Source organism: Magallana gigas, chromosome 5 (assembly GCF_963853765.1).
Source record: "Magallana gigas chromosome 5, xbMagGiga1.1, whole genome shotgun sequence".
NCBI lineage: Eukaryota > Metazoa > Mollusca > Bivalvia > Ostreida > Ostreidae > Magallana > Magallana gigas.
The window spans coordinates 17,969,695-17,997,382 of NC_088857.1; the positions used below are offsets into that span (position 1 = coordinate 17,969,695).

At 32.2% G+C, this 27,688-nt stretch overlaps 1 protein-coding gene across 1 annotated transcript; it reads right to left on the bottom strand.

Moving 5' to 3' along the window:
- Positions 1–959: 959 nt before the first annotated feature.
- LOC105317299 (uncharacterized) lies at positions 960–19,766 on the bottom strand. Its single transcript, XM_066084716.1, has 8 exons — positions 19,105–19,766; positions 17,791–18,048; positions 4,230–4,463; positions 3,900–4,127; positions 2,669–2,923; positions 2,015–2,269; positions 1,624–1,866; positions 960–1,410 (listed from the first exon to the last, which is right to left on the bottom strand). The coding sequence occupies exons 1-8, from the start codon at positions 19,154–19,156 to the stop codon at positions 1,094–1,096; spliced, it is 1,842 nt and encodes a 613-aa protein (XP_065940788.1). The 5' UTR covers positions 19,157–19,766; the 3' UTR covers positions 960–1,093.
- Positions 19,767–27,688: the final 7,922 nt, after the last annotated feature.

A 27,688-nucleotide genomic window follows, 5' to 3' on the forward strand; every position in this document is an offset into this window, starting at 1 on the left:
TTTTTTTTTAAAGAAATTCCCGACTAATCATGTTCTATTCAAAATCACAAATAAGAATTTTTTTTGTTCTGATATACATTACAAGTATCTTCAACGAAATTCTGATCAATATTTTAGTACAAACCATTAAAAGGACGACTTCTACTGGAACCTTTTCTTAGATTTCCAATGAAACTAAAATAGAATCTAGCCTGTCGACTTTGTTTTCATATCTCGAACAGCTTTTTAAAAAAAAAAACCATGCTGTCCCATTGTCTAATTATAATTGAATATTTACATGTGTGAGGTTATGCTATATTTGCACATCTGCATGTAAACCTTAATTTTTTTCAATATTGATCAATACTTCCTCTTGATCTCTCATTTATACCAAAAAAAAAAACAACAAAAAAAAAAAAACAAAAAAAAAAACAACAACCCACCCCCAACTATTTAGAAACGACCTATTTCTTCAAACATTTTCGAGCTTTATTTCTTTCGTTTAATTGAATAAGGTCCAACTTCAGTTCCCCTTTAAAACGCTGATGTCGCGTTTAAGTGTCATAACGAAGGAGAAAAAAAATAATCAAAAATATGATGTGCTACAATGGCAAAAGTAAAATTGATATTTATGTTAAAGATAAATGAAAAAAGGTGGAAATAATCATAACACACAAAAACCAAAACAATGTCTTCTTAGAAGTTCGGACGTGATTATGATAAGATAAGTTAGCACGGTCATCTTGAATAATCTAATGGCCAAGAATAAGTTCACACATGTGTATTTAGCCTTGATCCCATTTGAGTTCGTTGATCAATCTAATTACCAACATGAAAAGTATAACAATTGGATTTATTTACCTAGGCACTACATGTTTGCAATCAATGTACATGTAATTTAATTTTTTAAAGACATTTTACTAAGTTTAGAAAATAAAAAAGAGCTAATAGGAAACAACAATCAACTACAAGGTTTTTAAAATTAATATTTTTTTTATTGATAAGCAATGAACATCAACAATATCAAAATACAAATGTGAATTAATTTTATGATACTGTAATTATATCTCTCCGCTAACACACAGACATATGAACCTAAAAAATATTAAATAAGCTACTGGTTCAGCGTTAAACGTGTTTGGTTTTTCCTGAATTTAATAATTTTTCTAATAATGAATTTGACGGCTGTGTATAAATCTGGTAGAACAATCAGTGATATAACAGCTATCAGCACAAGCACGCCAAACGCGCCTATCACGTTGGAACTTGCGCGGAAGTCAGAGGCGCATGTCTGCTTGCGTATCGTTGACGAGAGAGTTTCCGAGTTAACAGTTAACTCTTGTTTTCGTTGTGCCATCAGGTCATCCATTGTCTGATTGCTCTTTAGTTTGCAAGAACAACATGATTCGTTGGAAGGAACAGTCGTTGTTTCTAGAAAGAGTGAAAGAAAATTTATATTTAAATAATTATTTACATTTCTCCCTTTTTAATTATCCATTTTGAATTTAGCACTTCAACACATTCATTATATGTGAATAGAATTTGTATTCTACTATATTTTATGAAAATCACAAGGGATACTGTTTTCGATAACGGCATTTAATATGTGATAAAAATATATAATTATACAAAAAAAGTTCATACCGGGTAGACATATCTTTTGCGAAAACGAGCATGTATTGCAAGATGGAGACCACGCATGGAGACCGGATTCCGACAGAATACAGTGTTGGTTATCTGCCTGGTGACTGAATCCATAGCAAAGAGGGTCGCTGGTACACATGTCCTTACATTGTGTATAGGTCATCGCCTGACCAGATAAATCGGAAAGGGTGGATGACGTCACATATCCGAATTCGGTCGTAGAATAGGAAATCAAACTGCATCCTTAAAAAAAATCAAGTAGTATTTACATGTACATGATTGTATGCTTTTGGTCAAACTCTTTTCTGTGAAAAATATGTAGGCATTCGTTTAACTTATTTTGAGATCATAATTGATAGGATAAAAAAGTGTGAAATACATGTACATGTACCTTGCCAACATTGTTTAATATAGTAAGAGCAAGACGAACAATCGGCAGATATACGGGCGCTGGATTTTGACAGATGACATTCTGACGTGTCTGAGCGATGATAAAACGAAATGCACGAAGTATTATCGGAGCACATTTGCTGACAACTCTCAAAAGTCGCGCTGCCGCTACTGAAAAATGTTGATGAGACTGTCAAGTTAGATCCGTATGCCGTAAAGTTTGAAGAACACTGAACGTTGTAACCGTCGACCGAACCTACAAGAAATCAAGCATATTTATATATAGGTGTGTGTGTATGTTCCTAGGTGAATTTGATCGTCAGAATTAAGTAAAAAATTCATTGATTTAAAGATTTTTTTTTTTCTTCCAGTAGAAATAAAAGTACTTCCGTTTTAAAAACATAACAACAACAGCTTATTACCAGCTCCTGAAAATCTTACAGTAAAGATTTAACACAAACACCTTTCAAAAAATTCAATTAAATTGCCATTAACTAATCATCTTTTTTTGTGCAAAAATCTATGTAAAAATCAAAGATATTACCAAAGAAACAAACCCCAAAAGTTGCAATCAGACAAAGTGTATGCAATTTATTTACTTCACATCAAATCGGTTATTACACAATTTTGCATAGTGGGCTGAAAATGTACTCACTTGAACAATCCCTGGCCACGAAAGTGCAGTGGCTGCAATCAGTATATTGTGGGAACATGTTTATAGATAAATCACAGGTCGCAGTCTGGGCATTAAATGCATATCCCCAACACTCCTCGTCGTTCATGCACTCTGTATAACATGTAGCTGGTGTCGAATTTTTGAAGCTCCTATACGTAGCGGAAGATTCGAAATTTGATCCCATTTCATAAAATGAAGTTGCCCTGCATCTTTTCGTCGGAACTGTGTCTTTTTCTACATGTATATCAACAGATAAAATGGAAGTCATTTTTTTCTACACTTATATCAACAGATAAAGAGGAAGTCTTTAGTGCTTTAGAGACAAAAGAAATTTAAAGGAACTTATCTTTCATTTCTCTGAACAACACTCATTTCACAAAACTGTCAAAATAGATGTTTACTGTGGTTTCAAGACAGAATAATTCACAAATTGCTGGAAAGACTTAAAAAAGATGATTGAATAAAACATGTCGAGCGAATTCACAACATCACACAAATCTGTGGCGCAAAACGCGCTGTAGTAACACATGACTTCATACGCTGCGTTGGGTTCAAATAAACCCCGTCGCACTGTCGCACCCCACGCTGTCGCGGTTTAACAAACTGTAGCAACATACGCAAGCGTTTTCAAAATCTAAAACAACACAACGTCGCCTTAACAGAACTTTGCATTACACGGACTTGTGTTAACGGACTTGTGCTAAATTATGAAATCAAAAATTTTGACATTGTGACAGACAGTTGTGTGTTAGTGATATGGCACGATTTTGGAGTTTAGTAAGTGCAACAGCGTGGTGAGCGACATCGCCATGACGTGTTGGTAAAATTGCGTTAGTTTTACGATGTGATGTGTGACAGCATGAGTGCGTAATAAGTGACAGCGTGACGATGCGTTATGTAAAGTTGTGTTGCCTTGCTGGCATGATGTGTGACAGCGTGTATGGTGAAGTAGAGCCAAGCGACAGCGTTAGGAATAACAGTTTGTAGTGTAATATAATGTTAGCATGACAAATGCTGTAGGATGTGTTTTACTCAACAACCTGTTGAACCTTTGCAGATGGCTGTACTTGGTCAACATAGTTTTCAATCGCAACGTTTGTTGAATGCTTACATTTAAAGACTATGTATTATTTTGGAAAAAACATAATCCGTAAAGCAAAAATAAATTAACGTGTGCAAAAAGATACAAGGTTTTAGCCTTGTTCATCACCTATGGGGCATTGTTTGAGGTAGGTGGAGCAGGTTGAACAAATGTCTAAGTTTGCATTTCTTGAAGAATACGACAAGGCACACGTCTGCTGTACGTCGTCGCCTGTAAATCCCCGACAGTCTGACACGTTGTTACAAAGATACTCACAACCTTTACTTGTTACGTTTTCAATCACATCGTAATAGGTACCAGTTGCATTCAATGATATATCACTGTATGTTGTACATCCTGAAAGACAGAACAATAAATCAAAATTAATCTTTAAGAAAATTTAACGCTACCGCGAATAAATTTGAAACAGCGATTTGGTCTGTGATAGTAGATGTTTACCTAATGGGCAGTCCTTTCGATAGAATGAGAATTTAGCGTCAGAGAATGGCACAACAGAGCTGGAATCAACGTGTCGACACTGACGAGTTGCAGAGTTAAATATGAATCCATTGCAGAATTGGTCAGAATTGCATAGCTTACTACATTTCACAAAATTAACATTAGCAGCATCAAAATTGGCATACTGATTGGTTCCGATATAGCCATTCAAGAACTCAGTGTAAGTAATTGATCCTGTGGAGAAAAGAGGAGAGTAAAATTTATATTGAAATCCGCATGGTTTGATTAAATAAATAAAAAGAACCAAATGCGAGAAATGTCGTCATATCATTCTTGTTGATTTAAGTAGCTTGCACTTTCAATGCACTGTAATAAAGAAAGAAAGCCACTTTAGTAGCCTGGAAGCTTCTTTTTACGATTTCTTTATAACTCTCTTCATAGACAGAGATTCTTCTCTGTTCTAGAAACAAGAGGCACACAGGCCTTTATGGTAACCTGAGTACCATAGTCTGTCAGAGAGTGTCATTTATGCATCGTAAGCTAAAGTTTGGAGTCTAAATCCTAATCCAAGACACTTATTATGCGGCTAATTGTATTCGGCGCGTCGACGCGCTCGCGCAACAGATTTTGTTTGTAAAGTATATTATCGATTATACGACTTATTATCATCGGGCACGATGTTTCACTCTGCCAGAATGTGTAGTGAACAACGATGGGAGAGGATGCAACGATGGTAGTCGATGCATCGTATTTAGAGCAAACCCTAAACAGCAATTAGTAACCAAAAACATGAGGCCCAATGGGCCACATCGCTCACCTGAGCAACACTGGCTTTATATGGGCGTTCAAAGGATATTGTGCCACGTGGCCCCTCGGTAGATTAACCAAAAATGAATATCCGAATTTTCACTTATTTTTGCATGTACTTAATCTTTGATATATATACCTTCATGGAATACCATTTTTACCGAAAATAAGATCATATGCAATATAAATAACTAAACTCCACTACTTGCTACTTATTGTATTCTATATGTGTAAGAAGAAAAGTGTACCTCAATGCACCAGAATGATTGCGCTCAATTCCTCAAATTAAAAACATTGAAAAATTTAATTGGCCTTGTCCATTATAGACGATTGTCATTTACCAGGCATGAATTCATTTCGTATGACCTTTCATATCCTTACTCACTTGATTGAAGAAAATAAACTGAACTGAAAATGTTGTCACATATGTTAAAGAGCTATAATTCAAATTAATGTATTGGCAGGCATGTCGCTCTATTGTACCAAGGCCCATCCAATATTTTCATCTTTATTAAAAAACAACAAATGTGTACAAACAAAGATGATTTTCCATTGCAATAATTTGTTAAGAACACCGATAATGCTTTTATCCTCATAATAATTATGTGTCAGGCCTATGGAACTGTTTAAAAGGCATTGTTTTCATTTACTTGTGTTCGAAAAACTATCAAAAATTTGTGTAGATTTTATGCAATTCATTGTTGAAGAAGGGGCACCAGAAAGTAATTACAGCATATCATCCTTTTAGCAAGATATTTCTATTGATCAACCAAAATTTCAGTGTCAATTGTAGAATCATAAGCAAGATATATAGCTTGGTTTGAGTCATGCTTTTGTTCACATGAGTTTATTACATTCAACTTAAGAATTTTAAACTTGGTATTTCCAATTCAGCATAGCTGCATTTAAAATATAAACAAACTAAAAGATGACCTCAGCTTTGTGTACAAACATATAGTAGCATTGTGCGCAAAGCTCTGTATCTTGCTTATAACTCGAAGCTTGACGCTTGACTCTCAGGTTAGTAAAATTATAGGAATTTGTAAACAATTAAAACAAGAGAAAACTGCACTAAAACAAAGAATAAACTCAATTTATTTTTCATCATAATTATATATACTTTAGTTATATATTTCTAGCAGCGAGAATAATCTCCGTTTAGATTGAAATTGCTGAACATCTTAATAGAACATGTAGCATTAATCAACTATTACGTAGAGATAATACCGAATTACACTCACCACCATAATTTGATCCCCCATGGTGGCCCTACCCTATCCGCTGAAATCATGGTTTGAAAAAACAAGAATAAATCAACATTACCTGAAGATGCTTCCACACAAGTTACAGCTTTTCTGGCCAATTGGTTTTTGAAAAGAAATTTTTAAAAAGATTTTTCGCTATGTATTCCTATGTAAAATTCGACCCACCCATTGTGGCTGCACCCTACCCCCGGGATCATGGTTTGAACAAATTTGAATCTACACTACCTGAGGATGCTTCCAAACAAGTTACAGCTTTTCTGGCCTACTGGTTTTTGTTGAGAAGATTTTTCTCTATGTATTCCTATGTAAAAATTTCGACCCCCCATTGTGGCCCCACCCTACCCCCGGGGATCGTGATTTAAAAAAAAATGAATCTACACTACCTGAAGATGCTTCCACAGTTCCAGCCTTTTTGGCTAACTGGTATTTGAAAAGAAAATTTTAATGATTTTTCTCTATACATTTGTATCAAAAAATTTGATCCCCCATTGGGGCCCCACTGTACCCCCGGGGATCATGGTTTGGACAAGCTTGAATCTACACTACTTGAGGATGCTTCCACACAAGTTACAGCTTTTTTGGCCGATTGATTTTTGAGAAGAATATTTTTAAAGATATTTCTCTGTATATTTCACCTCAGGTGAGCTAACAATAATTTATGTCTCTGCTACATGTACACACACTTAGTATTTCCATCAGCAAAATTAATCTCCGTTTAGACTGAATAGACGAGAAAATACTTACAACTAGCCTAAAACACATTGCAGTAATCAACTATTACGCAAAAACCATACCGTATTACCATTAGAATTTGTATTTTAGTTGTTTAAGTACCGTACCTGTTAATGTATCTTATTTTCCGCACGTAACAGTCAGCTGTCTTACTTTCCGATGTCTATATTTGATTGGTACGTAAAAATTACAAAATACAGGCGATAGTTTCCCTAAGTTACAAACCGTAACTCATGAAAACGAAACGAAAATCAAAACAAGCTAAAACCACCGTCAAAGGTGAAAATGTCAATGCATTGGAATATTTGATCTCAATTTACTTCACAAAATCGGCATTAATGTATCTTGCACGTTTCAAATATTCCTTTCGCATGCAAACTGTTCCACAACAACCAAATTCATCTTTGTCAAATTGACCAATTTCTTATACGTTCAAAATGGCCGCTTCTTTGTTTCAAAGAGGGTTTTGAGATATGGAATACCGAACCCGAAGTTAAACTGATTGACCCTTATTCTCTCTGTCTTATTACCATTTCCGTAAATTACTCAAATTTGAAACAGAATAAGACCTTAATTTTTGCAATTTATATTTTCCTTCCCATAAGGATAATTTATGCTAAACTACGTTGAATTTGACTCAGTAGTTCTTGAGAACATTTTTAAAAATGCACTCCCCCTTTTTCTACAGTTTCGAGGGTTTCTCACCTTGAATAAAGATAGGTCTTTCATTTGTGCAATTTATATTTGCCTTACCATAAGGATGCTTTGTGCCAAATTTGGTTGAAATTGGATAAGCGGTTTTAGAGTTTAAAATGTGAAAAGTTTACAGACGGACAGACAGACAGACAGACGGACGACGGCAAACTGTGATCAGCTTTCAGCTCAGGTGAGCTAACAATTCTTTTTTATATAAATGTCACCTACATGCCATGGCGTGTGGAACATGTTTATGTCATTATGTGCCTTTTAAAGAAATGCGTATTCGAGCTTGTAAGTTGATATCGACTATTAAAGTAGGGTAAAAGTGATCTTAGGAAGGGTCTTAGACTCGTGTTATTTTGATAAAATCAAAGTTATACCGCTGCATTTAGCATCTTGTTTAACTAATATTAGTTTTGCCTATCCATGGTGCAAACAACTTTATCGATGGCTCATGTACTTCACGTACGACTTAACAATTTTCGTAGATTTCAAATCTTAACAAAAATAGAATTCCTGGGTCCCCCGCCGGTCAAGCAGTATACTAGTATACTGTATATGAAATTGCATTATTTTTAAACATTTAGGGCTGTTCCAGAATTAAATGTGTGGGGAGGTTGGGAGGAACATTTTTTTTAACCACCAGCCATTTTTTTCTATTTTTCCTGTCGCAAATATATCCAAAATACTACAATCTAAAAGAACTTGACCAAAGTATTAGTGGTATAAACATTTGGTATAAATTTAATGAAAATCCGTCAAAATTCACCCCTGCGAATGTGTTCAGAATGTTTTCTTTATCGTTGCTAAGTATGTAATAAATCCAGAGGTGCTCGAATGAAAGTTCACGAGACTTCACCGAGATTTGTTCAGTTCCTGTGAAATTTCGAGCGGAAGTATAAGTGTTCGGATAATTTTCTCAAAATACGTAAGTACTGGTCGTTTTTCATATCGTACCCTACTTTGGTTTATGTTAAAACATGAAACTCTTTAATACGGAAGCGTATTAGTGCCACATATACACTTCACATTTTTTTATTTTCTGCACATTAAAGTGTAAATTTTACACTTTAATCTGTAAATTTTACACTTTAATCTGTACATTTTACACTTTAATCTGTACATTTTACACTTTAATCTGTAAAATTCACACTTTAATCTGTAAAATTTACACTTTAAAGTGTAAAATTCACACTATAAAGTGTAAAATTCACGCTTAAATCTGTAAAATTCACGCTTAAATCTGTAAAATTAACACTTTAATCTATTAATTTTACAATTAATCTGTAAATTTTACACTTTAAAGTGTAAAATTCACACTTTAATCTGTAAATTTCACACTTTTATCTGTAAAATTCACACTTTAATTTGTAAAAGTAACACTTTAATCTGTAAATTTTACACTTTATTCTGTAAATGTTACACTTTAAAGTGTAAAATTTACGCTTTAAAGTGTAAAATTCACACTTTAATCTGTAAAATTCACACTTTAATCTGTAAAATTCACACTTTAATCTGTAAAATTTACACTTTAATCTGTAAAATTCACACTTTAATCTGTAAATTTTATACCTTCATCTGTAAAATTCACACTTTAAAGTGTAAAATTCACACTTTAATCTGTAAAATTTACACTTTGTAAATATTACACTTTAATCTGTAAAATTTACACTTAAAAGTGCTAAATTTACACACTATCCTGTAAAATTGGCTCATATATACGGAAGCATATTAGTGCCACATATACACTTCACATTTTTTTATTTTCTACACTTTAAAGTGTAAATTGTACACTTTAATCTGTAAAATCTACACTTTAATCTATAAATTTGACACTTTAATCTGTATAATTCACATTTTTATCTGTAAAAGTTACACTTTAAAGTGTAAAATTCACACTTTAATCTATAAAATTCACACTTTAAAGTGTAAAATTTACACTTTAATCTGTAAATTTTACACTTTAATCTGTAAATTTTACACTTTAATCTGTAAAATTCACACTTTAATCTGTATATTTTACACTTTGATCTGTAAATTTTACACTTTAATCTGTAAAGTTTAGACGTTTAAGTGTAAAATTTACACTTTAAATTGTAAAATTCACACTTTTATCTGTAAATTTACACTTTAATATGTAAATTTTACACTTTAATCTGTAAAATTCACACTTTAAAGTGTATAATTCACACTTTAATCTGTAAAATTCACACTTTAATCTGTAAATTTTACACTTTAATCTGTAAATTTTACACTTTAATGTTTAAAATTCACACGTTAATCTGTAAATGTTACACTTTAATCTGTAATTTTTATACTTTAAAGTGTAAAATTCACACTTTAATCTGTAAATTTTACACTTTAATCTGTAAATTTTACACTTCAAAGTGTTAAATTTACACACTATCCTGTAAAATTGGCTCATATATACACATACATTGGAGAGTATATATATCATTTCCGATGGTTTGATAGAAGCATTATGGACTAAAATATTTTAATTAGAAAATATTTCAAACTTTGTCTTAAATACAGTGACATCATTACACAGTGATATTTTTAAAAAACCGTGGATTTTTCAAATAGATATAAGTGGTTTTATGCCTCGGCTTTTTTCCACACATTTTTATGATGATTTTACAAAAAAAATAACAAATGGTGTTGAATTACTGATCATTCAAAGAATATACATTATATATCATTCTGTCTAAACCTCGATTTAGCATAAGTACGTTCAGTATTCTGAGTTGTGTACGTACTACAAAAGCTTGATTAAATAAAATTGTACCGTATACAACTGAATAAAATTGATGCTTTAAACTAGTAAAAGCCTTGTATACATTTAGCAGGCTTGAAGACTGTGTATTTGCATAAAAGTGAACAAAAAGTCAAAACCCCATAAGATTGTTACAGATAATTCTAATTTTATGTTGCGGCCACCATATAATTATGTGGTGGCCGGCTGGCCGTCAGATAAATTAGTTTTTAGTCCATTAAATTATCACTTTTTTTCAGGTTTTATGAAAATTTTAATCTGATTGAAAGAGACGAGGGAAACGGCTTGCATTATAAAAAGTCTTTAGTGTTGAACATTTTTTGGCCATTTGACACGGATACATTTTGTCTAAGAGAATTTAATTATAACTGTTTCAGTTTTTGAAAAATTGAATACTGTTAATGAGAACTCATTTCTCGATTGCAATGTTTATTTTTAAAGCAAGATCAAAGAAATGTCGGACATTTAATTAAAACAGCCATGTGGTGTTAGCATAGTATTTTACAGATTAATGTGTGATTTTTACATATAGATGTGTAAACTTTACAGATTAAAGTGTGAAATTTACAGATTAAAGTGTGAAATTTACACTTTAAAGTATGAATTTTACAGATTAAAGTGTAAAATTTACAGATTAAAGTGTGAAATTTACAGATTAAAGTGTGAAATTTACAGATTAAAGTGTGAATTTTACACTTTAAAGTGTGAATTTTACAGATTAAAGTGTGAATTTTACAGATTAAAGTGTAAAATTTACAGATTAAAGTGTGAATTTTATAGATTAAAGTGTGAATTGTACAGATTAAAGTGTAAATTTTACAGATTAAAGTGTAAAATTTACAGATTAAAGTGTGAATTTTACAGATTAAAGTGTAAAATTTACAGATTAAAGTGTGAGTTTTACAGATTAATGTGTGAATTTTATACTTTAAAGTGTGAATTTTACATATTAAAGTGTGAATTTTACAGATTAAAGTGTAAAATTTACAGTTTAAAGTGTAAAATTTACACTTTAAAGTGTAGAAAATAAAAAAATGTGAAGTGTATATGTGGCACTAATACGCTTCCGTACTTTAAAGATGAATGTCTTATTTCACCATTTAGCGGGGTTTTTTTTATATTAAACGATGATATTTAGAACAGAGTTATCGTTCGTGTTCAACCACGTGTTGAGTGGTTGAAAATATAAACATTGTGTGGCTTAATAAAATCATATCTATGTTTGGTGCTTTTGGTGTGCAATACCATATTTTAAAAAAAAATAATGAGTGAAAATCTGTAGGCATGAGAGCGCTTAGAAGGTCACAAAGTCACATAACTCCAACAAAAAGTATCGACCAATGCTGATTTTCGAACTTGACCAAGGTAATAGTGGTATAAACAGTTGGTATAAATTTAATGAAAATCCGTCAAAATTTGTAGGCATGAGAGCGCTTACAAAAAAGTGTGATAAATCCGTCAAAATTTGTAGGCATGAGAGCGCTTACAAGGTCAATTTTTGGATAAAACAGAGTCATTATTGTGGTCAAAGTCCCATAACTCCAACAAAAAGTATCGACCAATGCTGATTTTCGATCTTGACCAAAGTATTAGTGGTATAAACATTTGGTATAAATTTAATGAAAATCCGTCAAAATTTGTAGGCATGAGAGCGCTTACAAGGTCACAAAGTCCCATAACTCCAACAAAAAGTATCAACCAATGCTGATTTTCGAACTTGACCAAGGTTATAGTGGTATAAACATTTGGTATAAATTTAATGAAAATCCGTCAAAATGTGTAGGCATTAGAGCGCTTACAAAAAAGTATGAGAGCGCTTACAAGGTCACAAAGTCCCACAACTCCAACAAAAAGTATCAACCAATGCTGATTTTCGAACTTGACCAAGGTAATAGTGGTATAAACATTTGGTATAAAAATGAAAATCCGTCAAAATTTGTAGGCATGAGAGCGCTTACAAAAAAGTGTGACGGACGGAATCACGGACGCACGGACACACGGACGGACGCCCGGCATTTCTATGTCCCCGTTCCGCGTTGCGGCGGGGGACAAAAAGTAAGAAAACGAAAAAGCAATACAGATTGCTTTCAATGAAATTCAGCCTTTAATTTTCAGGTCCAACAAGTTGACAGCAATATTCTATAATATCAATTGAAATTATTTGCTTTTCTTTTATTATCGTTTATTCAAATAGAAAAATGTCAAAAAAAATTGATGCGGTATGGCCAAAGATCATTAGAAAATTATCTCCCTTGCGCCGAACAGTATTTCAACCTATGAAATGAATGTGAATTTTCACATCATGCATTTTCGACCAATCACAAAGGAGAGAAAGTGTACAACCCGGAGAAAATATTTCACTATATATATTTCACTTTATACCGTCTTCCACGGAAGACGGTAATAAATAATCCTGATATCAATGAGTTTGATTTAAATGAGGCACTTGATGTCTTTTTCAATAGAAAACTTTAAGAAACATTGAGTATATGAGTATGGAGATCGAGATGATAAATGAATGAGAGAAAAAACACAAACTGTTTTGATACTGTAAATTTTGTTTGTTTGATGTGTATAATACAGTTCTACGTTTTTGTCATCAAACTTCATGTTTTTCATATAATACTAAATACCACGCGGATAGGTATTCACTGATCATGTAATAGGGTACGGGTTCAAGGCTGGAGGGGGAGACATAATTGTTTTTGGTTATCCTATGCTCAAATGTACATGTATAGTAGTACCTTGTATTATTATTTAAATTGGTAACACATTTTCACTTGATAAATAATATATCGGGAATAGGTGCGGGAGAAATTGAAGTTATAAAAAAATGTCTGTACATGTCATGATAAGTCTTTTTGTCATAAACCTTATGATATTATTGCTCAGACGAATACACACAGTCTGTGTTTATAAAACACTGATACCCTGTATGGCATTTAATGACCAAGAATGGTCTTACGAGAGTAGACTAGACTCCAGGTTCAATGTCATATTAAAGATTAGAAAATATTATCAGGTGATGTCCAATAAAACTAAAAGCCAAAGCTCTAACCGCTCAATGTTACAGCAAAACAGACCAAATCATGAATTAAAATGAAATACAAAGACATTGGTTTGTGTCACTAAAGAATACTGTAAATCTGCGATATATGAAAGCTCTTACTATTTGACAAGGTAATTACTATCGGGCTCGATATTTTTTTTAAAATAAAGAAAAATTGACGTCATTTGAGTGTTTTTAACTTGGAATAAAAGAGATGAGATGGACGCGCGGGCGCGCTGAATACAATTAGCCTATTATGCTCGCTTTTATTATTGGATAATTCATAAAAGTAGTCCAAAAAGGGGTAGGATGAGGAATCTAAGATTATCTATACATTACCTCCAGGGGCCAAACATTGAAATCTTTTGGTAAAAGGAGACCTGCAGGTCTTTTATGTTCACTATATCACCACATTTGTCACCCCGAAAAAAACCCAATTGGCAGTAAATTAAGAAGACAACACTATAGATATAATAACAATGCATTCAATTTGCCTCCATGTGCTGTGAAAATACAGAAGAAATAATAAGATTGCATACATTTCCACTCTGAGGCTATATTAGACTTACCCAGTGGCATATCCTTTGACCCAGGAGTCATCGATATCACAATTAAGACATTATGACCATGCATTTAGTTTATCTATCCCTGCTGTTGATGTAGAGACGTTTTCTAAAATTAGTACATTTTTATTATATGGACATATTGGCCTCACCTTAGGGCCTGATTGAACCCCGCCCCCCTGACCGAGGGGTCATGAATTTGGAAAGAGAGCTTTATTGACATCATAACCATGCATTTAGTCCCCCCCCCCCCACATGTGGGAGTCGAGATTTTTTTTATATTTTTATTTTTTTGAAAATTAGCATTTTCCGCATATTTGACCAGCCTATGAGGCTTCGGGGTGGTAAGACAATAAATTTAACAACTGAGAATTTTCTTATCCTAGAAATGCGGTAATCAAAAAATGGTAACAATAAGTCTTGTTGCAGTTTTAAGAAGTTAAAAATAAATAATTGTTAACGAACGACGCACCAAGACCGATAGCAAAAGGTCATCTGAGTGACCTCGGGTGACCTTAAAATTTTGTCGAGAATACTTAATTATTTTTTTTTCTACGCAAACCTTTGAACTCCATAATTGTCTTATATTTTATGAAACGTTCGTATTGCATGCAAACATTAATCTGTATCTGCATAAAATATTCATTCCCCCTAAAAATCGAAGAACTGGGGCTTTGTACGATTGCTCTGTCTCTCTTTCATCGAAAACTTTTATATTTTATTTGCTTTAACTTTTGAACCGTACTTAGTACAGCCCACAAGTATTCGCACTTCGTATTTGTACATGTATTTGAGCTCCTGTTCTATATGGAGTAAAATGCAAACATATTTTGTTTAAGATGTAAACGTTTTCTTTATTTTGATGGGAAATTAACTATAAATGCTCATGTATATGTCTTCTCGGTATAGGACTGCAACTTTCGTCTTTATTTTCTTCTCAACACGCGCAGAAAGTTGAATGTATATGATTAAAATACTTTTAGACTCTTTATTGTAAAACTTTTGCACTCTACATGTTCAATATCTCTCACACCATATTAACAAATCCTTCTCTAATTTTCATTTCAATAGTTTCTAAAAAGTATACATAGTCAGCTTTGGCTCATAGATATCTTGCTTTTCACTTTTTTTTTTTGGACCGGGTAACTTTTGACATAAACGTGGTGCTTGATTAAAACGTCAATGTTAGAAATAATAAACATTGAGTGAAAAAGATATCAATTAAAATCGATCGTGCATTTAAAGTCAGTTATTTCTAAAGCAGATTAAAGCCATCAGTCTCTCGAAGGGTCAAGAGCCTTTTGAATAATATCTTGAAATTCTTTGATGTCAATATATAGGCAGAGAAAATTATGCTTTCTTGTGATGGATTATTGAGTTATTGAATTTATTTAATGTTTTTTCAAAGGGACCTACACACGATTTGAGCTTAAAACTTTCTAATTTTATTTTTACATTCATAATGTCTTAAATGATTAATATAGACATCTGTAACAACAGCCTCGATTAAAGTCATATTTTCGTAAGTTCTAAGGTCGATACAACGACCTTGTCAGCTAAAACAATCTTCCACTGGGTCGCATGCGGACTGAAGTTTTTCATACTCATTGTTAGAACATAATTAATCCCCTAATTGTCTACGGATGTTTCCGTTTTTCTCGATTACGACAAAGAGCACACGGCGGATGTGACCGGTCAACAGAGTATGCTCACTCCTCCATGGCACCTAATCCTACCTCTATTGTTTTAGAGGTCCGTGTTTGCTCTGATCCTGTTTTCTGTGTTTCCCTTTGAACCTTTGTTTTTGAACACTGTTTGTTATCACCACACGTCATTTATGAAAAAAAAATTGAATCAGGTTTACTATCTTATTTGCCATGAGTCATTTTATCAAGGAAATTATGGTTTCTTTACTTTACATTATTTGAAACAAATACATGTGTAAGACTCGAGCTTTGTTTACTATTAGAGTAAGGAACCATTCTTCGGGTTTTATGGGGTGATCAAATACCATAGAGCCCGAAAGGCATTTCGATAGATATGATCACATCGGACCGTATTTGATCAGATCAAAAACAATAATTCCTTTTTACTTATATTTATATATGTTTCCAGCAACAGTTTACTGTACGATTAAGTATTAAAATAGTAATTGATGAAATGTATTAGAATCTATATTACAACTCCTTTAGTAGTGTCCCATCATTCTTCACGTATGGGATTTTTTTTCCTCAAACAGATTAATTGGTAAAAGATTTTTTTCTTTTAATTTCTTATCATTTTACATTAAATAAATATTTATAAGATCTAATATTTATTATATTACATTTAAAAATTTTTAAAATATTAAATTTTTAAACGTTTCAGAAAACTTTTCATTGCGTATTTATCGTTTAAAACCATTTGAAATATCAGGTTAACATTTGAAACACTATCAACAAAGGAATGCTCAAATGAGTGTATTGTCACCCTAGTTTTAAGCATTGAGTTTAATATCAAAAAGGGTGTCAGTACCTAGTACTGTTCTCTCCGATATGTTTGTGGTGTTTGAAACACTTTTCTTGCCAACTATTATTATTATTCTTTATGTTAAATACTGAAATCTGATTGGTTTAGACGCAGTTGATAATCCGTTCTATCTCCCTCAGCGTTAGCAACACACTTAGCAAGTGGTAACACAACGAATTGTTACATGAGCGTAAATTTTGAGCGTACGGTTCGCCGTGGAATTCACGTCATTTCTATATAAAAGCAGTAAAAAAAATCTCTAAAATTAAGACATTCAGTATAATAAAATAAATAGTGCCTGATTGGGAAGGTAACAGTTGAAACTGACACCCCTCGAAAACCATTGTCAACCTCCGCTTCGCGTCGGTTGACAATGGTTTCCTCGGGGTGTCAATTTCAACTGTTACCCTCCCAATCAGGCACTATTTATTTTATTATACTTAATACATGTAAACGAAGGAATAAGAAGGCAAGCAAATAATGTTGATGAACGGGATCAGGTTGCAGAATTAGAATTGAAAAATGTTATGAGCTGATTGAGTACATTAATAGCATATCTTCGATTACGTTTTTTTAAGACTTGTTAATCGGTGACTTTTAAAAAAATCAAATTATGCTTCTAAATTTAGCAAAACACTGCAAATGTCATTTACAGCTGTTTGGAATGAGTGTGTTGTGTCTCGGTCTTCATTGTATAGTCACCGTAGAATACTTGTTTTTGAGAGATGACCAAGAGATACCAAAGTACATATACTTCTCCAGGTAGTTTCAAAAGTAAAAAACGGCCAAATTTTTTTTATACCCATTTAATCTGTGACGTTTAATTATACTAAGTTTGTATTGTTCTTCAGACTATCTAAACAGGAAATAAGAGAGTTCATTGCTGAAGCATGTGAGTTTCCGAACATAGGCAATGAAATTGAGTCACAATTTTTTCAGTCGTGCAGCTCTACAAGAAGACGGAGAAGAGCTCTTCGTGAATTTAAAGTGAAATTGACTAAAACAGAAACCAACGCTGATCGATTGTTCTGTTCTGTAAGTATAAAGTTTGTGTGAGTTATGAGTATAGAACACCTTTTCTATTTATACTTCGAACAAAATTGTGCTGTTTGACAAATATATTTCTGTATCTTTTGTTAAAAAAAGTTTGCAAAAATCTTACCTGAAGAACAATTTTTTAGATTTACGGAACACGTTGTACAATTTGTAACTGAATGATAGTCCTGGTTTTCAGAGAAGCCGCAAGTAGAGTTGTCTTGAGCGTTTTCAAATACCACATAGGATTTGCATCGATCATCCACTGTGCATTGATGCTGACAATCTGCTTTTGTCGTATCAATAGTTTCATACATCTCAGACATATTCATACCCTTTTTATCATACGATATGTACAAAGTCGAATACTGCAGAGTCACTGATACTGAAAAATAAAATACAAAATCAATGCATAACTAATCAATTATTATAGACAATTTTTAATCTTAGAGAGTAAAAATCGTCTGAATTTTACAACAGTTAATAATACAAAGATCACATTACTTTCTATAGAATATATGAATGGAAGAATATTAAACCGTGTACCTAAATGTATACGTTGAATAAACTGTGGACTTGTTGATGGATATGTACAAAAAATAAGTAAATGCTGATTCTTTGAACGGAAAGGTAACTTTTTTAAATGGGTATCAAAATTAGGGTTCCTGTGGCTACATGTTTAACATATGTGAAAATGTTTCCGATATACTATATACAGGGTTATTTTCACACCGAGTTATTTTCGACCTTCTACGCTTGCGAATGGTTTCAGCCCGACTTACATTCGCCAAGTCACATCTGCGTATTAAAGAGATAATTTGGGACGTTTGAAATTCGCCTAGTCTTAAATTCAACCGCTTACAACGAGGGCGAAAATTAAACGAAGGCGAATATTTCCCTGTAAACAGGTCATTAAATTACAAGGCTATTAAAAAAATAAATACTTTCATTTTTATTTTACCTTGATTTAGTTATTTAAACTAAAAAGAGGGATTAAATCTTACTGATATAGCATTTTCTTATCATAAAACGATAAATAAGCAGCAAATGTTAAAAAAAAATCAATGAAAAATGAAAACTACAGTGTCGGTAATACCTCGTTATAGTTCTTAATGCTTATTAAACAGACATTTTGCAACATGATCTTTCGTATTGCCACACTTTTGACAATACTTACAGCCAAACGGCGTCGTTCATTATTTGAAGAAATTCACGAATGGAATTAAAGAACTGAATTAATTTTTATAAAAACTCTATCAGAGGCATGACAGTGAAAACAAATATTAAAATTGAGAGCTGGAGGTTCCAACACAATAAGGCAAATAAAAAAATAGTCAAAGAAAATGTAAGCACAAATTTTAAATTCAAAAGTGAAAAGTCTAAATAACACACTTAAATTAACTTAAAATTGACAACATTATAACATATACATGAAACTTACCAGCTAAACAAATCACAAATATGCGTAAGATATTGGTTCCTGACATCTTCATTTAAATTCACACTGTAGAATCTGCTAATTTTAAAAACAGGATCCCAAATCCTTGAACTATAAAAACGAGTTTAACGATCTCTCAAAGATTACGAAAAGTCTGGAAATATACATGTTTTACGAACAAATCAAGCATCAACTACTTCGTCAAATTAGTTCTCAAAGCTAAATGAAAGATCCATTTCTTAGTGATTAGAAACAATTTAGTGTGCATGGCTGGAACAAGGCGTGTGAGAAAATTCCCATTATTATAACATGCATAGATGTGTCAAACTAGTACTGAAATTTAATTGGACTCTTTTTGAAATAGTGGGGTGCAAATGAAAAAGAGCTATATGTTCTACCGATATTCAATAAAAACAACAGCAAATATCTTTAGAAAATTAACGATACAGATATTGGAAAAATATATTTCTTCTCATTAGATCAGTAATTCCGAAGAGCGATCGATTCCAGAAAAGGCTTTTATCAAGGTAAATAAAAGGACATTTCATTTTCCAACGGAGGCCAAGTAGTAGCTTACAGTGACAAGGTCTTTAGCTTTTTATTGAATAAAAGTTCGATTCTAAACAACAAGAAAAGGTATCGAGTTAACCGGTATATATGCACTTAGAAATCCTAAATGGATAAACCGATTAGTTTTTGTAGAAACAAGTCTCTTGACCTAACACGAGTGCTAATGAACTAACCATTTCTTGAATTGAACATTAAAGTTATCTTTGATACAAAAGGATAAACACAGCTGTTTCATTCTGCAAATCAAGGAGGTCGATTTTGGTTTTTTTGCGTAAATACAACAATTGCAAAACTCTTTATTTATTCTAAACATTATGTATTTCACACCAACTTCAGTATATTTGCGAATTTTCAAGGAAATCTACCGTCTGGTTCTTTTTGGAGGCCATCTCAAAATACAGGTACATTTACTATAGAAATATATAGCGAACTGACATTTTCAGTCCTTGGATGCAGATTTAAAAAATACTACAATAGCCATTTTCCTCAATTTGTAATATTTTATTAGAAATATCATTTTCTACATTATATGTAAAAAAAAAAAATACTAAATTCTACTATCTGGTTTTTAATGGATATCATCTCACAATATCAAAATGCAATAAATTTTGCAATATATACAAATATATTACAAATATAGATTGGCACAATGGAGTCATTTGAAAAATTTAGAAAATATCCCCTGAGGATAGCATTACTCCATGTGTAAGATTTCAAAGGCGTACATTTAACATTTTCTTTCATGTTATATCTAAAGACTTATAATCATATGTACTGCTATAAAGCTTTATTTCATTATAACGTCAAAAGCCCCATGGCAGCGCTCACTTACCTCTTTTATCTGTATTTTGTTTAATTTGTTTAATTTACATGTAATATATTGTATTAAAATAATTTAATAAAAGGCATAAATACACTGTATTTTAACACAATAAAATCTAAAGTCGGACTCTATAAGGAGGCTGCATGTCAAATATATTACTCATCACATCTGCCTTTAAAACTTTACATAGATTTTATTTTAACCATTTATACCATTAAGTGTCATTGTGTAAAAATAACCCCAAACTATTTTCAATTCAAAATTTGACTGTTTTTTCCCTACATTTTTTACAAAGCTCTTTTTCTTATAGAGATAAATATGGTCAAAAAACTTGCCACAACCATCATGCCTTCATGAGATTAAAAGAAGAAAAGAAGATTTCGACTTCAACCTAACGATTTTTGGCAATCAGCACTGCAAATACGTATATCAATAATTATAGATTCATAATTTCGAAGTTATCGAGACATCAAGAGGGATAATACATATATTTATCCACTGAATAACGCATTATGAAAATCGATCCTTTTCATAAAACAAAATACCTTTATGCGGGTCCTGTCGGATTGATATGATTACATATGTAACACTGGATGGAATCGATATGTCACTAACCAATTATAGTGAAATAATTTCACATTTCAAACAATGACCCCTGAATACCTGAATCAAGTTAAATATTGTCCTATAATTATTTTTTAAATTGTATTTTCAGATTATCTTATATACAATGTACCATTTATCGTGATGCTAACAATTTAAAAGACACAATCTAGTACAATTCTTTGAATAAAGAATTGAATTGGAATAAAGAAATTGGAAGTTTGAAGAAAGGAAAATAGAGAGTGTACGCATACTTTAACAAATGGATAATAATTTGAGGTAAATTATGTGACCGCTTCGAATCGTAGTTAACTTGTGAAATATAATTGATCTTTAACCCCTTACTCCGGTGATTTGAAATTAATTTGTATGTACAAATTTAATAAGTATGCAAGATAGTTTGTTTTGGGGGGTAATAACAGTATGCTTAAAACATAGTAACACCAAATCTGAAATCTTCGTACATATTGAAAGAAAATGTCTCAAAGTCTTTTAAAACATATGTGATTATAAATTTTTATTAGTAAACATTGTGCCGGATAATTATGCCAGTGCCATGGTGACATTTTGCACCCGTCTAAGCTGCATATATCGAAAAATTCAAATACGCCATATGATAGATCTTGTCTTAAGGAGCTTATAACCACATTTGTAATTAATGTATTGCACCTTTCAGGTGAAATTTACCTGAAAAAAATAAATTCCCACAGGAAAATATTTTTTTCCATAGGAAAAACAATTTTCCTACAAGATATTTGAAATTTCTTACCGGAAAAAAAACTTCTAATAGGAATTCCTACAAAATTCCGATAGGATTAAAAAAAAATTCAAAGGATTTTAAGATCCGATAGGAAATCTTAACTTCCTAGAGGAAAACTACCTGTCTGAATCAAATACCTGCAGGAAATAATTTAGTTTATTGCATGTAATTCAAATCAACATCATTGATAACTTACAACATGGCTAAATCTTAGAATATTTCCAATTTTATTCAATACAGTCAAGTACAATTTTTTATTTGTGTTCAGCTATTAAAAGTTTTGATAAAATCGTTTAACAATTTTTTAAGGGAATGAGTGAAAGAGCAAATTCTATTTTATCAGTTGTTTTGTTTTGAATTAAATTAAATGAAAAAAATATCAAGAAGTTAATATACTTGCCTTTACAAAATCTGGCCTCAGGTATGCATTTTTTTTTTCAAGAAAAACGTATCCTAAATGAATATTTCCATTAAATTGTCTTTGAAAGAAACCCACATATACACGTTGAAAACAAGTAATGTCATCTGATGGTTTTTTTTATATTTTTTACATCCTCACAACGAACACTGTGATGTATTTTGTCGTCAACCATGGACGACAAAAAATAATTCACAGAAAAAGTAATTTAAAAAATGTATTTTAAATTGAGCACTTTAATATTCAGGTGAAGCATTTCTTAATACCGAAGAGGAGTAAACACAATTTATCAATATATTTGCTTTCCTACGGACAGCAAAGAAGTTAACTTCATTCCAAACAGCTTGCGATTGTTAATGAGTTTGATTGGGCCGTCAAGTATTTCAATTAGTAAATAGTAGACGCGACTGCAAGTGTAATTAGAAAAATAAATGTTTGTTTCAATACATGTACATAACCTCGGGCATCGTTGTAGCAGAAATATATGACGGTAGGAATCGAATTTAAGTTGAATTGATTTTTCTATCAAAAGATATTGAATAAAAACCACAAGGTTAAATAATTATGTTAAGATGAATGAAAACGTTCAAAGCGAACAAAGGTCATCTTGAAAACGGACTCTTTCAGATTTGGTATTACGCATAGAGTATACAAGAAAGAAGATGAACATTTACAAGACAAAAAGATTAATACTAACTGGTTTGTCAGGACTTTTAAATGTATCTGGCACTTTTAAATTAAGCATTCTGAGATTATCAAATAAGCAGTATATATTTCTTACAGCCACACTCAACTTCAAAACAATTGTCGTTTTATTTGCTAAATAGGTGTCGAGAACATTCGTTGAAAGATTTTTATTATTTTCAAAGGACTAACCTGGTTAGTAATTATAAGGAGCCGTTTAAAATTAATTTCTTCATTATCTGTTAAAATCAATCTTTAGTTAATAAAAGTCAAACTTAATCTGTGGTTTCTCATTATGACACAAGTTTCAAATTAATTTCAAATCAAGAGAATGATATGATCCACAGACAGCGATAATGACTGCCAGTTTCCACAGTAGTGGACTTATTATGATAATCAGAACAAAGGAGGAACTGAATCACAAATATCATCCAAGGAAATTTTTTTGTGTTAAATGATTTTAAACCATAAATCATCATGACTAAAAACTCAGTTTCAATTCGGAAAATGGGTAAATTTTATCAAAAATGCTGTGAAATTAAATATATTGTTTTACACATTTGTTATCTGCTATCTAATCCATGTTAGTTTTCCTAATCAGTTTTGCTTGTCATGCGCTACGTAAATAATAAAATTTAGCGGTTGATGGTTCATATGGATATAACTGTATCAACACCATTGCGCCCCCCCCCCAAAAAATTTTTTTTTTAAGAAACTGCGTCAGAATACAACCATTTTCTATTTATAAATGGATTTCTATGTACAATTAGCTCATTCACCCCCCCCCCCCCTTTATTTTTAGGTTTGACTTTGATCTTGACCTAATTAATTGTAGTTAAATGGCATTTTTCCTAATACGTGTATTTGACACAAAAAAAAATCATTAAACCTGATAAATAAAACTAAAATGATGTCAAATTCTTAAATCACAAAACGTATCACTGTCAAATTTCGAAACATAGTCCGAAACAGACTCTGAAGACAACCGCTTAGCATTATTCAATGAGAATGTCGATAAGTACAAACATATAAGTGTAAACATTGGTGCCTAAGAAATCAACAATCTTTTCAATCACTTGACTTAGACAATCAAAATCATTAACAATCCATCGATCCGCCATCTAATATGAAATCATTTCAAGCTTCAACAGTCATGTAGTTGGATATGGTGTTGGATATGTTGTTTCTGAGGTTATTTGCTCTCTATTTTAAGAATCATTCGGTCAAAGAAAGTTCCAATTATTGTTAAGGTTATTGATATTTTCACTCTAGCTACTTCGGTGGTATAAGATATTGATTATTGCAGACATCAATATTACAGCTTGATATCCGATGTAAGAGAGTGTTGCAAAATAAAAAAAAAAGCGGGAATATCCGTATGGCTTGCAGTCATATCTAAATATAGAGACAAGCAGTAGACGACTATATTTACATATAAACGTAGAGATTAAAACGTTGTCTTTTAAGGAGGCAGTTTTTCACAACAATGAGGATTCCCCTTTTATTAAGCATAAAATCTGCCATATTTGTCTGTGTAACCAATTTCAAATTTATATAATGTTATTATAAAAATTAGTACCATCGTTCCAGATGAAATTCTACACTGCTTTAAAAACATGTAAAACGTTGCAAACAAAAACAAATTACATCGAATTCTGTAACTTTGATTTTATTATTCTATCTGCAAATCCATTTGGGAAAATAGCATAGGAACTGCGACACCTTCTTTAGCTCAAAGCAAGGTAGAAATATGTATGAAATATGTCTTAACTACTTACAAATTTATCAATACATCTATATGCAATTCGGGTTTGTTATTGTACTGCATATGATAAATTTTCATTTTTAGGTCACCCGAGTCACTCGGGTAACCTAATTGCTATTTGTTTTCGTCCGTTGTCGTGCGTCGCCCGTTAACAATTATATATTTTTTACTTCTTGAAAACAACGCCAATTGCTGCCATTTTTTTGTTTGAAGCTTATCTAGGTAAGAGTAATCTAAATAGTCAAAATTATTACTTTAAAACCCCTGAAGCCTCGGGTATTTTTGAAATTGTGAAATTAATGTCCCCCCCCCCTTGGTCATATTGGCCATATTGGGCAGGGCCAACTATTTGAAATGCATCTTAGAAAATCTTCTCTACATCTACAACAGGGAAAATTCAACTGAATGCATGGTTATAATGCATATGAAGCCCTTTTCTTAATTTGTGAAATTTATGACCATTTGGTAAAGGGTTCAGGCCCTAATGTAGGGTAAATATGGCCACGTAGTAAAAATATAATTATATTAAATTTAAAAAAATTGTGTAATTTCACAGTCGTGGGAGATAAACTATATTCATTGTTATTGCAGTGTGTTCATAATGTCGTCTTCTTAAATTGTTAAATTCATTGTCCATGGGTCAGAGATTGAGGCTTTTTATTGGAGGGAGGGGGTGACAAATATGACCATGAAGTGAACATATATTATCACTTGAGCCACTCGGGTAGCCTATTGCCGTTGGTCATGCGTCTGTGAACAATTTTACTATTCAACTTTAGTGTTCTATTTTAAGAAATATACCTTAATTTCCTGTGCATTATATACTTGCATGTAGCAATACACTGTATGCATATTGTGTGCATTGTAAAGGAAACTGTGAAAATTGCAAAAAATAACAATCGAACTTTAAAGGCCTGCAGGTCTCTTCTCACCCATAATTCCAATATTTTTGGACCCTGAAGTTAGGGTATAGATAATCTGAGATTTTTTCCATTTCTGTCCCCCCACCTCCCCCTTTTATATATGAGTTGATAAGTGCAAACATCAAAAATTAAAAGCTGGGGTAAGGAGTCTATAATTAGGGCTTAGACTTCCAAATGAAGCTTAGAATGCAAACATGTGACTCCTCGACAGGTCCATCAAAGGGCTATGGTACTCAGGTAACCGCCAAGGCCTGTTGGCCTCCTTTTTTTTATTGAAAGGTATGGAGAAATTCTTTTATTTCCAAATACTCGCATCTTTATAATGAAGTTATCTTATGAATAAATGTAATTTGTTGTATTGAGCACAGATTTTCATTAAAAATGAAAGAAATTATAATTGCTTAACCTACCAGTTAATTTATTTCCCATAATCTGCTTCCTAAACATACACAATGTTATTACTGATATCCATTTAAGTACACGATATGATGAAATGTTCATCAAGCTTTTTGCAATTAAGTTTTACTTAAAGTTGGATTATCTAAGGAATGACTTGTGTAGCAGTTAATTTTATCTGATTTAAAGTAGTTTATTTGAGGAAAGAAAGAATAGCAGAGAGCGATTCACTTAACGCCTCCTTGACTGGGATTTGACAGTTTACCACTATCAGATTGGTCCATTTACGCATTTCAAATACACGGTTTCTAAAATACCGGTTTAGCTTTCTATCTCCCATATATATGTATAGATAGACATTTTTTGATGTTTATTAAACCTTCTTTTGGCCACACAAAAAAAAAAACCCCGACAATTTTAACTTTTTATAAATGCCATAAATTTGCATTGCATGAATCTAAATATCATGTCGAGTGGATTCATACGCGTTGTTCTACGTATTTGTCAAAAGCTGCATTGTAACTTTGGTTCCTTATTTACAGTGTACAAACGTTTTTTGGTGTTACATGCTGTTACCTTTCTTTTGTTTGTGCAGAGAAAGAGTATTTGATAACATATCAATTGATGTTCATGTAACAAATATCGACTGAAAAAAAAGATATATAGTTTAGATTATTTGTATCCCATAACAGGTGGTAATTTGAGATACTTTGATGTTCAAGTGTATTGACCAGAAGCATAATAAAACCAGTCGATTTTGACAACTTTTGAATAATTATCAATATTTAACTTTTAATGATATCATTGCGCAGGCTATTTACATAAACGATATACACTGTTTAAATGCACCACCTATTGTGTTGTAGGAACAAAGGGTGTATATCTTAACAGTTATTCTACCCTTTTTAAAAGTATTTTATATGCCAATAGCATATGTTACTAATTAACGCTCCGTTCGAGATAACTCTGTCAGCTTTGCCAATCACCAATAGAATCCTATCCCCATGTGATCTTGGATCAACCGAAACACTCTCAATTAATTTCATTCATGCATAAATGATTGTTTAACTATAACTGTTACTTTAATATTGTTATTGACGTTGATATCAATTAGAGACATATTAGTTTACACATGTGTCGAATGTTCCTCAAAGTGTGGCAAATCAGCAGTAAACTTTGATACAAAAAGTTTAATGACGACCGATATAAAATGTGAGGTAATGCAAAAACAAGCCTTTTCAGTGGCCTCAAAGTATAAACAAAGCTGAAATCATATTTATTTGTTTGTTTAAATCGTATTTCAAAATAAAAAAAACACAGACTTTTTTTTTCTTTTTTTTTTTTTTACAGTGAATGGGGTCCAAGCTAAACTGATTGTATATCTGTAGCCTAAATTTGGATGCAGATCTTGCAAATTAATGAGACAGACAGGAATTTATTTTCGTCCTCCAAACTTCCCAAAGATGTTCCCGATATTCTGAGTTGACATCTGCAGTTCCCATTTCAGCATTTCCTGGATGCATTCCTGGGTCCTGCACCAGGTTTCAAGTCCCCTTTGACCTCGTATATCACGTGTCCCTTCTAAAGAGGCAGAATGTGCCACTTGAATCATTGTCAACGCCAGGTATATGGCCAATAAACCTGG